At 36.5% G+C, this 13,808-nt stretch overlaps 1 protein-coding gene across 1 annotated transcript; it reads right to left on the minus strand.

The window, feature by feature from the left end:
* Nucleotides 1-9,218: 9,218 nt before the first annotated feature.
* On the minus strand, nucleotides 9,219-13,062 carry LOC145989331 (uncharacterized). The gene is made up of 3 exons (XM_083124667.1): nucleotides 12,687-13,062; nucleotides 10,414-10,718; nucleotides 9,219-9,410 (listed from the first exon to the last, which is right to left on the minus strand). The coding sequence occupies exons 1-2, from the start codon at nucleotides 13,033-13,035 to the stop codon at nucleotides 10,414-10,416; spliced, it is 654 nt and encodes a 217-aa protein (XP_082980793.1). The 5' UTR covers nucleotides 13,036-13,062; the 3' UTR covers nucleotides 9,219-9,410.
* Nucleotides 13,063-13,808: the final 746 nt, after the last annotated feature.

The raw sequence follows: 13,808 nt of genomic DNA on the forward strand, positions 1-13,808 counted from the left end.
GAGGTATATAGAGATATGGAGTTGAATTTCGCTTAGGGAGACGGAATTTGTGCACTTTATATTAACAAGCTTCCTTAAGGAGAGTTACTTAAATATTTCATATTCTACTAACGACCAGGCTGTTGCTTGGTTCGCGCGGTATTATATTAACATTTCTTATATTTTATTTTAGTTACGTTCAATAGTACATTTCTATAGATCTTCGCAAAACCAAACCATATGGAGATGTATAATACACACAGTGCCATCTTTCGCTGTCCTCTGTTCATTCGTATTTTCATGTTTCTACGTTTGCACCGTAAATGTATCAAAATATTAAAATTTAAAACTCCTCAGCTCCCCTTTAGGGGTAGAATTTCGGCAAACCCCTTCTTAATGAGTGCTTACGTCATAAGAGATCATTACTCAATAATGACCAAACACTTAACCATGTTTTAGTCCCAAGCCCTTCAATTACAAGCGTGGAGACAACACAAAGGGAACTTTAATAAACTAAAAAAAACAATTGTTGTTTTGGACAAAAACAAAAACTGTAATCATCAGCAAAAATATTTCGGATCATATTTCATTCCGTCCATTTCTATATTTTCTACGGCTTCATGATCGACAATTAGGGGTATACCTTCAAAACACCACCTTATCGTCGACGGTATCGTTACACACACACACACATCTACCTACCTATCGTACATGTTATTTAAAGTGCAACATACAATATCAGAAACCAAAACTACAAGTTCAAACAAGAATTTATCACATGTTGGTTGAATATTTTAATTGTGATAGGGTAAATGCCATACATGCCCTTGTAAATGAATTGTATTGCTATTATAGTTACCTGACGGCTGACAACCTGATGAACTATATCGAACATTTCTATATCATTTGACAAATTGCAGTTCATATCTCTAATAGAATTAATAGCTGTCTGAGGCTTGTTACTGTGGAGATATTGTCCATTGTCGTTTGAGGGATTGTTACACTGAAGAGTGTGTGATGCATGTAGTGACTGTTACAACAATGAGAGCTCAGGGCTTAATAATAAATTATATATGGGCCAATCCACGAGTTCCGTGTGTGACAATCACATGCTTCAAATCTAAATATTTTGTGAGCAAGGACATGTGACTCACACGACGGTAAAAGCTTCACCTACCACCACACAACTTGTAAACTCTGTGAATTTTTACAACTGTTTTATCCATCATTTTTTGGGGGGTGAAATGTAGATTTTAACCTTTCATCTCATGTCTTTTATCCCAGCGAAAACATTCTTATTGTTACTGTTATTAATTTTTAAAAAAGTTCCGGGTGTGACCTATGTGAATACCTCATTAATTAACTCCATTTAATACCATATTACTCACCTAATACTTTAACTGAACAACATCAAATACTAAAATAACTTACTCACTAATTAATTTTAATAATAACCTAATTTATTTGCAATTACAAATTCATTGAGAATTTTTCAATGTAAAAGGACAACTTTGATCACATTTTCCACTTCTCTTTGTTGATCTGTATTCTTAAAGCAATTCAAGGACATGTAATTATCAAATTAGTAAATATTTAGTATCCCGCACTAAAACTAACGCTTACGTTTAATGCTGTTTAAGTAGTATCTGGACTAATTTTCCTTTTTAAAGTGTGCCAGAAGTTAAAGAAGGAATAACATGAATTAATTGTTCGGTAATAACAACTATTCAAAAAATTGTGTTGATGGAGCACTTGTCATAGATTGGTCTGTTTTCTTTCCAGTGAAATTTAAGATTTTTTGGCTTGTCTCTGAGGACCTTATAATTAAGAAAAATATATATATATTCCCCAAATGGTCCTCATTTCAAAGAATGGCACGGGAGTTTGACTTTCGGATAAAAATCATCCGTTAGCATGTGCACACACACACACACACACACACAAACACACACACAAGCATGAATTTCACTTCATAACTTTCAAATATTTATTACGAACCGGTAAATGTTATTCTTTGGATTATGATTCATGAATGTTGAAAATTGATTGTTATTATTATTATTTTTATTAGTTGCAGCTGCAGTAATAATAGTAGTAGTGTCATGCTATGATTTTGATCATACAAGGACACCAAAATGTGTAAAATAAAATATCAATAAATATTCCCTAAAGCATAAAATATATGCCCTAACAGAATATAGCTAAATATATTCTCACCCAGGATTCGAACCTGAGACCTTCAACTTCGTAGCGTGTTTCAAAACTTCAAAGAAAGGGAACATCAACCACGGAGGTGAGTACTAATTTCTTGTAAATAAATTTATATGTAGTTTACTTCATGAGGTGATCTATTTTTCGTAAGGATAAAAAAAAACAAGAGAAATAAGGAAAAAGTATAAAATTTGAAAGTATGCAGGACTATGCATTTTATTTCAAGTATGAATACAGTCGAAACCGTTTATAGCGACATCGCTTGTAACGATGTATTGGGTATAACGGTGAAATCTAACGGTCCCGTCTAAATCCTATATAAACAAAAAAAAATATCTTAGTACGACATCGCTTATTACGACATATCGCATAAAACGACGTATTTTTATCACATTTTCGGAGAAATGTATCGGCTATAACGTCCAATGTTGATTTTTTTTTTTACGTTTTTGGGGATATCCGACAACAATGTAACGCTTATTTTCAAACTCTTGTTTTCAGTAGATTGTAGATTTCAAATCAGTAAGTCTGTTAAATAGTCAAGACAAGCATTGCTGTCAAGATGTCGTCAAAGAAAAGGAAAGTGTTTAATATTGAAGAAAAGTCGCACGTAATATGGCGATTAGAAAATGGGGAAGCAAACGTCAACATGGCGAAGGAATTGGGTGTATCACACTCAACGATTTCTACAATTTGGAAGGACAGAGAGAAGAATACAGTCTCTTTTCGAACAAAATTCTCTAAAAATGAAGCGGGCAAGATAATCTGAGCACAAAGATATTGAAGAAGCTTTACTTAGATGGTTTAAGTAGCAAAGAACAAGTAATGTGCCGATCAATGGACCTATTCTGCAAGTGAAAGCCAATGAATTTGCGCCTCGGTTGGGCAATCCAACTTCAATTGTTCTTCCAATTGGATACAACGTTTCCGAGCTCGCCATGATATTGTCGCCGGGAAAATTTGTGGCGAAGCTGCCGGTGTACCTGATGGCGTAACAGACGAGTGGCTATCTAAGAAGTGGCCTGCTTTGTGTAAAGGTTACAACCCAGATGATATGTTCAATGCACATGAAACTGGCTTGTTTTACAATATGACTCCAAATAATACACTCAAATTTAAAGGGGAACAGTGTTCGGGTGGGAAAATGTCTAAGACAAGAATCACAGTTATGGTTGCTGGAAATATGACGGGATGATGTAAAGAAACACTTTTGGTGATTGGGAAATCGAGAAAACAAAGATATTTTAAAAACATTCATTCCCTACCTGTAGTTTATGAAAATAATGCAAAGTCTTGAATGATATCGGAAATTTTTCAAAAGTGGTTGCGTAACTGGGACTCTCAGCTGAAATCAAAGAAACGAAAAATTCTTCTCCTGGTTGCTAACTGCCCTGCTCATCCAGTAGTCGACAATCTGCAGTGCATAACGCTTGTGTTTTTACCTCCGAACGTCACTTCAGTTTTACAGCCTATGGACCAGGGAGTTATAAAACCTCTTAAAATGCAGTACAGGAAACTTCAAGTGATGAACATGTTACAGAGAATCCAAGAAGGTAAAGAAACAGTTTTCAACCTTCTGGATGCAATTTTAATGATATCAGAAGCGTGGGAAAATGTCACTCAAAGGACCATTGCCAATTGTTTTAAACATGCAGGTTTCAGAGATGTTTCTTCATCATCCCACGATGAGGGCGACACGTTTCAACAACTGACGGTGCTGATGATGAAGATGAGGAGGATGACATTCCTCTGGCGCGATTAGATGCAAGAACTTGGTCCATCTTTGTCAACTTGTGAAGTAGAGAACTTTGCCGAGGTAGACAACAACCTATCCGTGTGCGCCTCAGAGAGGGAAGAAGAAATTGTAGCTGACATCCAAAGCCAACACATGATTGACGGAAATGGAAACGAACAAGAAGAACAGTTTGGTGTGCTATCACTTAACGAAGCTCTCGGTGCAGTGACAACTTTACAAAAAAATCTTATTTTCAAAGAAGAGTTTAATACAAATGACAATACTGAGGCGTTGACACGAATGCATCCTCAAATGCAAAATGCGTACGCACATCTTAAGTGCAAAAAGCAAACAAACATAACTGATTACATGAAGTAGAACAGTATACTGTAGTAGTATGTGTTACTGTATTGGATTTTAAAGTGAAAGCAACTGGTTAAAAATAAATAAACAACACTGTCTTAGCTGTTATTGTAGAAAACCAGAAAATTAAATTCCGATAATATGTCCCTTTTTTCTAAAGTACAGAAGTGGAATAATAGTGTATTGGTTTTTGATTTTTGTGGTTATGTAATGTGTGTTGGAGTTTTCTAATTTTTCACATTTGTACAACATTGTAATAATATTAATTATAATACATTTCTTTATTAAGCGAGCGAGGTTCAGCCTATAGACTGCTCTGCCACCTAACCCTTGTCAATGTCATGTTACATATAATAATAAACTGCATGTGGAGCAGTGAGCTACAAGTAAAATAATACATATATACTTGTAAGAGATACACAAAATTAAATGAATACACAAAGTGATTACCTACAAATACAAAATACAAAATAATAAGTAATAATAAAAGACAAAATTAATACATAATAATAAAAATACTATTTCATGTAGTGACTTGATCCCTTCAATATGTGCCGCGACTCTGCCATTGTTCCATTAAGAGTATATCTCTTACCTTACCTCTGAAATTTACTGGGTTCTTTATACATGCGATGCTTGCAGGCAATGCATTCCATGCTTTGTGGGCCGAAAAGTAGAAAGATGATTTGTAGGCCGTGTTAGAATGATGGGGTAAATCGAAAATCTTCCGCTTGCGGGTAGCATATTCATGGATATCCCTACGAGAATGCATTTTCTGGAACAGATACTGCGTGCAGGCCTTCGTAATTTACAGTATTACACTTATTGTAGGAGAGTACATACAGTAATTTATGTATAGAATACTGTACTGTGTTTTCATTTTTGTGCTGTAATAAATTTTTGTAATACGGTAACTGGAAGGAGGATGTTTCATTCATGACTATTATAGCACATACAGCAAGTTTAAAACATAAACCTTACGGATTTGAAATGTTTAGAGGGGAAAAAACTGTTTGTTCGACTATCGGCTATAACCACCGTAAATTGGCTGTCTCTTTGGAGTCGTTATAATCGGTTTCGACTGTACTATATAGTATATTCACGGGTCCAACAGAATTTGTCTGGTTGCAAAACTTAGCTTTTAAGAAGTTCAAGAAATTCAGAAAACATTTTACTTCGTCGACCTATGAATGTTCTTTGTATGCCTTAAAGATCGAAAATGCTCAAATAGCAATGAATAAACATGCTCTAACCAAGCATCGTAATGCAATTTTTATTTCTTCACAACATGAATTTCTGTAATTTCAGAAATATACCATCCTTACCAAAATAATATGCCAATTATAAAAATCATAGTTACCTTTATTACTGTTGTTTGAAGTAAGGTTACACGTCAGTCCTTGTCTGGTTGGTTTTTGTGAGTATTTATTACAACACATAGCAATTTTCAAAAATAAAATAAAAATAATGCAGCCTGGACAAGAATGTTTATTTTAATTCATTTATTATAAGAAAGTGTTTACATAGGTTGCTTACAACAGTTTGCACATGAATGAGATCGACAAATATGATATAAAAATTGCTAACCGAAAGACATACAAGGCAACTTAAAACTATGGTACCGTAGGTATTATAAACTATTGTAAGCAACTTTAAAAACATGTCTTTTTGCTATAATTCTGGTGGCGAAAGTTAAAGCAGATTCCTCGCAATCGGCGTGGATTCACTTTAAAATAATAGAATGAATTCCCATTTATCGAGAGTCCTGTTTCGGTTTCGCGGGTCGATTTTACAAGAACTGTATATTACAATGGGTACTTTAGAGACACTACTGTTGCAGTAGAAAAATTAAGATACAGAAAAATGAAACATATGTATATACAATATAAACAATTAATGTACTGTTCATACAGAGTAAGGTTAAATCTAAAACCTCAACTTATACTGTACTATTGGCACAGAAATCACCTAAAATCACCCACCTTGGGGATCGAACTAGGGATTTCCACCTGACAGTCAAGATGCAATACCAAATGGGCTCTACTTGTTTGAAAGTACAAGGGTTTCATATCCTCCATTCTTTAGCCAATTTTCATTTATTAGTGGTTATTAAAATCTGCATTGAAATTTTAAAGCTGGTTAATGTAATTTTCATATACCTAGGTAGTACATTGTTGATTTCTTATAATTGACACCACGGTGTATAATATACGTATACTTAATTGGAAAACTGTGAATTATGCTGTAGAAATAAAAAGTATTAATTTCTGATAAATGTAATACAATCATTATGGATGAACACATAGAGGCGTGTATGAGGACTCATTTTAAAGAAAAAATGACAAAAAATATGATTTCGTGTCCAAATCTTAATTTTGAACACATTTTGAACGTTATGCTCAAATTTCAAACTTGAATTGCTAAAGCATTTCCCTCGCAGAGATTTCGTTTGCTTTCTAAAATATTTCTAGTATACTACACTTTTATCTGACTTTCTGGCAAATTTCATTTTTGTGGTTCGACTATTTAAAGGGGATGGATGTTTGTGATTCGTCTATTTCAAGGAGATGAATTTTTCCTTTCTTTCGAAAATTTCATATCACGTATTCAAAATTCTGTACATGATAAAGCTTCCAGTCGTACATGAAAAAATATTTTTTCAATACTTATTGTTTTGAGTAGGGATAGCCACAAGAGCCCGATAACGGATATCGGGATTTCGAATTATCCGATTTCAGAGGAAATGCATAATCCGACTATTCGGTCAATACGGATATCCGAATATTTTGGATAACCCAAATAATTCATATATCTAGATAATACGGATACACTAATACTCAGATAATCCGTGTATGCTAAACGGTATTTACTTTTTGAAGTTCAGTAACTTATTCTTGTAAGAACAGTTCCTGAAATTAAAGACATAATTTCTAAATAAAGTTTCGAGATTATCCATGTATGAATGACCCACATTGAAAAAAATAAACAAATATTCGTGTTAAATTTTGAACTTAGTAATGCAGAGATCTGTTTCAGAAACGAGGTAATCATTTAAAATATATGCTGAGAATACGTAAACTAATAAACCGACAGATTGGATGACGGATTTGTTGAGAATGTGTACGAAAGAAATACGAACATGATTAATAAAAGAATATGCAGAGAGGCCGTAAAACGGATAAACGAAAGAAATGAAACGACGTAAAAAACAAAACAAAACAAAACAGCCGATTATACTGCCATCTGTTTACTAACCCGCGAACGGCAACAGCAAACGAAGACAGTTAATCAACAATTGATCCGTAATGCCCTAGTTTATCTCATAGACTGAACTACGTAATGACGATTATTTATATCGCAGTAAGACAGTAGGCCAGTCAACTAAACCACATCTTTTTATCTACAATAATATGATAGATATCGATTGTTTTCCATAGTAGGCAAATGGATAGGTTGACTGAGAAATTGGATATAAATTCATGTGATTAATTTGCGATTTTTTCAAATAGTTTCGAAACATGAAAATAGATTGTTGGTGTTCGATTACATGCTGAAAAATCGATATAATTTACATCACTTTAAATTAGTATTCGGCAGGTATTCAATTTTAGAAAATTAAAAACCTTCACGTTTGCTCTTTTCCGTGATATCCACAGGTCACTTTATATCGGTTGTTACCTTTCACGGCCAGACGGACAGTAGCGTTGAGCTACTATATGATAGGTATATTAGTCCACCAAAATTTCCTTTATGGCGTTGGTAGTTTTGAGACTTTAATACTTGAGGTGGAAGGACGGACACGACCGAGACATCAGTTTTCATGATTAGAACCCAAAAAACAAAATTAAATGTTGCAGAAATGAAACAAAGCAAACAAAAGTGCAAAATTTGGAACCAAAATGCTGAAATTTTAATAGTAGTGTATTGGTCAGCAAAATCTGGGAAATAATACCTTCATGCGACAATCGTAACATCCCCATTAGCAGTTCGTTTAAAACATCGAATCCGAAACCTTGTGATTACAAGGCGACGACTTTACCACTACGCCATCGATTGATTGATTGATTGATTTGTGGTTTTAAATCCACTTTATGCACAGAAAGGCTAATCGGGACGGGACATACAGTTTAAAGTGGGATCCGAACCACTGTGCCTCCACCGGGTATCCAACCCGGGACCCCTTGATCACAAGGCGACGACGTTTCCACTACACCATCGGGGAGGCCCACACTACGCCATCGATGAGGACAATAATCAAAGGGATATGTGTATGTATAGGTATTAATTATTTATGCAATTTAATTACAACGTAGTCACTGAACTCAAATCTTGTTTTCGAACATGTGAAGGTTCGATATAATTGTTCTATAACTCTCTCCAGATATCCCGGGTTCGAATCCTGGCCTGCGCGCGTGTGTTCTTTGTGAATATGCTTTTTCATCATTATTCATCCTCATCGTCACGATTGGCCAACAGTTGAAGTATCAAAAGCGACGCTAAATTACAAAAATCAATCAAAATCAAATTATCTATGTGTCACTCTTGTAGTAATGGGGCGTTCATTCGTGTCAGCCCATTTCCTTATCTGCTATAGAGGAGAGAGAGCGAGAGAGACGGGGTTCTAGTGAGGGGTTAAACCGATGTACTCGTATCAGGGAGGCCTTATGTTCAAATCCAGCATTCTATATTTTTTTTCAACTCAATACGTGGATGCTTCCTTGAAACACGTCTCTTCAATTATGCGGCAATCCAAAATCGAAGATGGCAGTACAAACGCTACATTAGTTCAATGAAAAATCCAAAATCACTAATATAGTTTTACATTAAATTAAGTGTTAACTTCTTGGATATTTCAATGATCATTTCTGTAGCTGATATAATTTTTTTTGGAAATTTTCATAGATAAATAAAAATATATTTGGATCACATTTTATTGTTTCAAACAACAGATATAAAATTTGACAATACATTACATTTACATTTTGACTTTGTATTAAAAAAATAAATTACTGCAAATAAGTTAAGGAATGTAGTCAGTTGAGAGACAGAGTTCTGAAGGTAGATTCTTTGTAGCATCGACGTAGAGTTTCATCTTAAGTTGAAATCTGATTTATCAGATGATCTGAAATAAATAATACATTTTCAAGTTTTAATATCAAAGCGACAAAATTACGTAATTAACATCATCACTTTTCCAGTTGCAACTCTCACAACCAATCATGTTTTCTTACTATGTGAAAACTGAACATCAGATATTCTATACTTCAAAATGATTGACACTCACTTCAGAATGTATCAACGTTATCATCGCACTAAAACTCTATCTAAATTAGAGACGGGAGGGAGGGTGAAAAATCCCTTAAATCAACCACTGGTCATATGCATGAACACATGGGTTACTTGATATTTACGAAACAAGATCAAACACATTAATTTATTCATTCTCACACATGTAATTATTATTTGTAGATGGCTCTAGTAGTTACTCAAAATCAATAACGTTTTCACAAGGCATGACTTTTCCCTTTATCCACTTCTTGGACATTCATTAATTGGACTTCTTTACTTTATTTTATTTGTTGTGGAAAGAGAAACTAAAACGTATTCACTTTATAATCATATTGACTTTCTAAACTAAAAGCTTTGTGTTTAACTCGGATCATGTTACTATTTTTTAAAACCAAAAAGAAACCCAAAACAAACTAACTGTATTTGACAAGCTGCCAACACACCACGGAGACTTTTCTTATTGACTTTCACAGCATTTGAGACACTGTCAGGGAATCCCTGGCGGAAGCGAACGAAAACGAGTCTCTGCGCAAGTAGAGGTGAAGTGAGTGCATGGAGGAGGAAGCGCGGCTGCAGTTACCAGCCGTTTTTAACAGCGCGCGCTGCTTCTCTCCGCCCACTCCCTTTCTCTTCCGTTATGCGCGGCCTTGCTCCGCAGATTCCCGATACAGGGTGTACAGTTCTGTTCGTAAACGAGCCTATTCCTTACTGGGAGGAGCATGCGCGATGACGTGCGCAGTAGGAGGGGCCAAAAGTGCAACGTCACTTTCGCGGCTCGCTTCTAACCTGCACATAAAGATTCCCTCAGTGATGATTTGAAAACTTCACCAACTTACCTAGCTTGATAAAACTGGAGCGGCTACCCAAGACCGTCTTCTCTTGCTGGGGGAAATGGTGTTGTAGACCATCTGGTCGACGAAAGTCTTGTCAGAAGCCCCGTAGCCGCCGTATCCCTGGTTCTGTTTGTTCTGATTGGCCAGTTTGGAAATTCCAGTGATAGCCGATAGAAGGAAGGAGACGCTTCCAAAGAACAGGGCTTTGTAGGCGATCAGTTTAGCCGCTAGCAAGCCGAGGACAAGCAGAGTGGCGTAGAATCCTTTGGCAAGCAGGAAGGGAACTGCCAGCCTCCACCTGTTGTGACCTACAATGGAAATGTAAATGCATTATAAACACTTGCAATACTAGCCATCTGCAGTCTTATAAGGATTGCATATACACAAACATTATTTTTGTAAAGAATATGCCAAGTGTCTCGGATTCGAATCCCGGCCTGGGCATGTATGTTCATTGTGAGTGTCCTTTCATCATATCATCACTCATCTTTGCGATTAGCCAAGAGTAGCAGAAAAACGAAGTGCAATAAATGAAATCAATCAATCAATCAATCAATTATACATGGCATGAGTCACCAAGACGGGGACAATAAGTTATTGACATGTATCAAAAGCTTATTTTAGATTTTCAATAAGAAGCATATTCATCTCACTAGGCCATTTAGAAATTTCAATCAGTAGCAGATGTTGGAGGACTATGCTATGATCCCACTTGGAATTATCTCGCAACAATTAATTAATAATTATTAAGATTAACTTTGCTTGCTGACTTGCAAATTCTTAATTTTATAATGCATTTCCTGAACTTATGAGTGACTATTCCAGGTATGGTAACTGTGCATATATTCCCAAATTTCTTAGAGCCAAGGAGCGCTTTGCACCTAGGATGCTATGAATGTCTGTCATGCAGTAGTAATTGGCATTGTTAAACGAACATTTTGGCAACGCAGGATCAGAATTACATGGCCAGGTACTCCAGTAAGATTGGCCTCCTTGAAACACAAAGAGATGGTCGTAAATGATAGCACCATTTCTTCTAGTCTTAATTGGTAAGTTGCTAATGGTCAGCGCTGTTGTCAGAGGCGTACTGTTAATTGAATCATTTTCTCCTTCCCCAAGATTAGCTTCTGGGCCCCTTGTGCAGTCTTGGACACTTCTGGGTTGTAACAATCCCATTAACTTTAAATGAAGTCGTTACAATCCAGAAATGTCCATGACTGTACTTGTTACCTGCAATTACATAGGAAATTCCTTCATTGAATACAGCGAACTAGATAAAAACAGTTTTCGATCAAGTATTCCTAACCAACCCATACATAATAACAAAGTGCTTACAGAAATAAGAATCAGGATATGGTGAAGAAAATCAGTTTTTCGAAATGTGTTCAATTTCCATATTTCGCCTCTTTTGTGTATCCGGCAATTGTAGCTAATCACAATGGGATGAACGATGATTGAAGAAATTTGTGGACAGAACGAAGAATTTTCGATAGGACTATTATGGGTCGACCACTAATGACTCTACATTGGATCGGTGACCTCTAGCCAGAGAGTACTTGGGGAGGGAGGGAATGTGTGGACTGTGATCTTTTCTGGAGACACCCAAGTGTCAACTTCTCTTCCATGTAGTACAACCTAGACTCAATTCTTGCAGACTAACGACGTTCTGGCGCCTTGATCTGTAGCCGACATAATCAATCCTCTGTAAGAATCGTGTTGTTGATGGTTTGTTCATAGATGTCCACTAGTATAGGTTGGTATTTGAAGAGTGTTAAATGGTGAATTCCCCCTTCTGTTACTAATGTTTGGGAATATAAGAATATATATATTAATAATATATTCCCATGTTCCAAGAGAATTTGCTGTAACTCCAACTGGATTTTTCTTCATATGACACTGCTAACGCAGTCTTATTACTTTCGGAACATCTCACGGACTGTGCGAGTCTATAAATGGCGTAAAGCGTGGTCAAGAGGGTTAGCTATTGGCCCTGGGTTCAGATGACATCAGCATCTCAAAGTTGATTGGAGGATTTTGGAATTGTGACTCGCTTCCAAGCTGCATGACATCTAGAAAATGTACTGAATTAATCTCACACTACCCAACTAGCGAACCTATTAACAGTTGGCGCGTGAGTAAGAAGGTTACCGGTAGGTGCATGGGTTGAGATGACGTCAGCGGCTCACTTGTTGATTGGATGCTACGGGAGTTGTGACTCGCTTCCAAGCTGCAAATGCATAACAATCAGATATGTTATGAAGATTAACTCTACTCACCACGTGCTTCGTCAGCATTCAGCGAGGTACTCTGGACGATCTTGGGGAAGACTTCGGCCATGAAGACAGACCAGTTGCTATCCGCGATGGCTCGTGCTGCAGCAATCCTTGTACTGTCGTCACCAGAAAACCTAAGACTCATCCCGTCGAACAAGCGAAGAGACTTGGTCTGGACCAACTTCTGCAGACCAGCTACGGCCACGTTCCTGATGCACCCGAAGTCACCATCCTCTAGACAATGGATCAGCTGTTTGCCTCGTGTTAGGTTGATCAGGTCCTCCTCACCGCTGCAGACGTTGATGGCCACCAGGGCTGCTGTGACGATCAGTAGCGCCTTCATGGAGGACATTTTTTCTCTCTGTCTCTCTCTGCTGACTCAGGCGTGGATGATGGTGCTGTGTTAGCCACAAGCTCTTTTATACTCGGAAGAGTATTTTCCTCGATTTTCTCCTTGAGAAAATAAGAGTTAAGAGAACAATAAAGGCTGAAAAGTGGGACTAGTATATCACTTTACTTAATGACATTTTGTCGTGATGTAATTAGCATTTTTGCATGTTAGATGGCTCCAGAGTGCTATCTGTTGCTGAAAGGCTCTTTGTTGCAGCATCCTTAAGCCGCTTTAGATATACCCATAATTCTGTTATGTGCATTTTAGTTTTTATGTTAGTTTCAATCCAGTAATGTAAGTAAACACACTTACTTCACATCAGAATCTATCCCGAATATGTTATGCACCAACTAGATTTTTACACTATAACCCTTAATATTCATCATATTGTTTTCATGATCCATGTTTTTCTTTTCGAAATCCTACACTTTGATTGATTGATTGAAATTTAAATTCTTGGGTGCGTCAGCACTTAGGCAATTTTCACATGATACGTAGTCCAGCTCCTTACCTTATCTAAAAGATAACTAAAAATACGACCGTAATGTGCGAGAGAAAATATTCTGACTTCAGTTAATAGCTAAGGCTGTAAAGTGGCACTCAGCCCAAACAAAGACACAACATAGAGCAACATACATTCACACAGTCCAAGTGTACTTCGTCGAAGGGGCACCCCTTGCAACCCAATTTCCTACACTTATCGGCAAGATTTTTGCATAGCAACTGTGTTTAAG

This window comes from Lepisma saccharinum, chromosome 6, assembly GCF_977018435.1.
Source record: "Lepisma saccharinum chromosome 6, izLepSacc3.1, whole genome shotgun sequence".
Lineage (NCBI taxonomy): Eukaryota > Metazoa > Arthropoda > Insecta > Zygentoma > Lepismatidae > Lepisma > Lepisma saccharinum.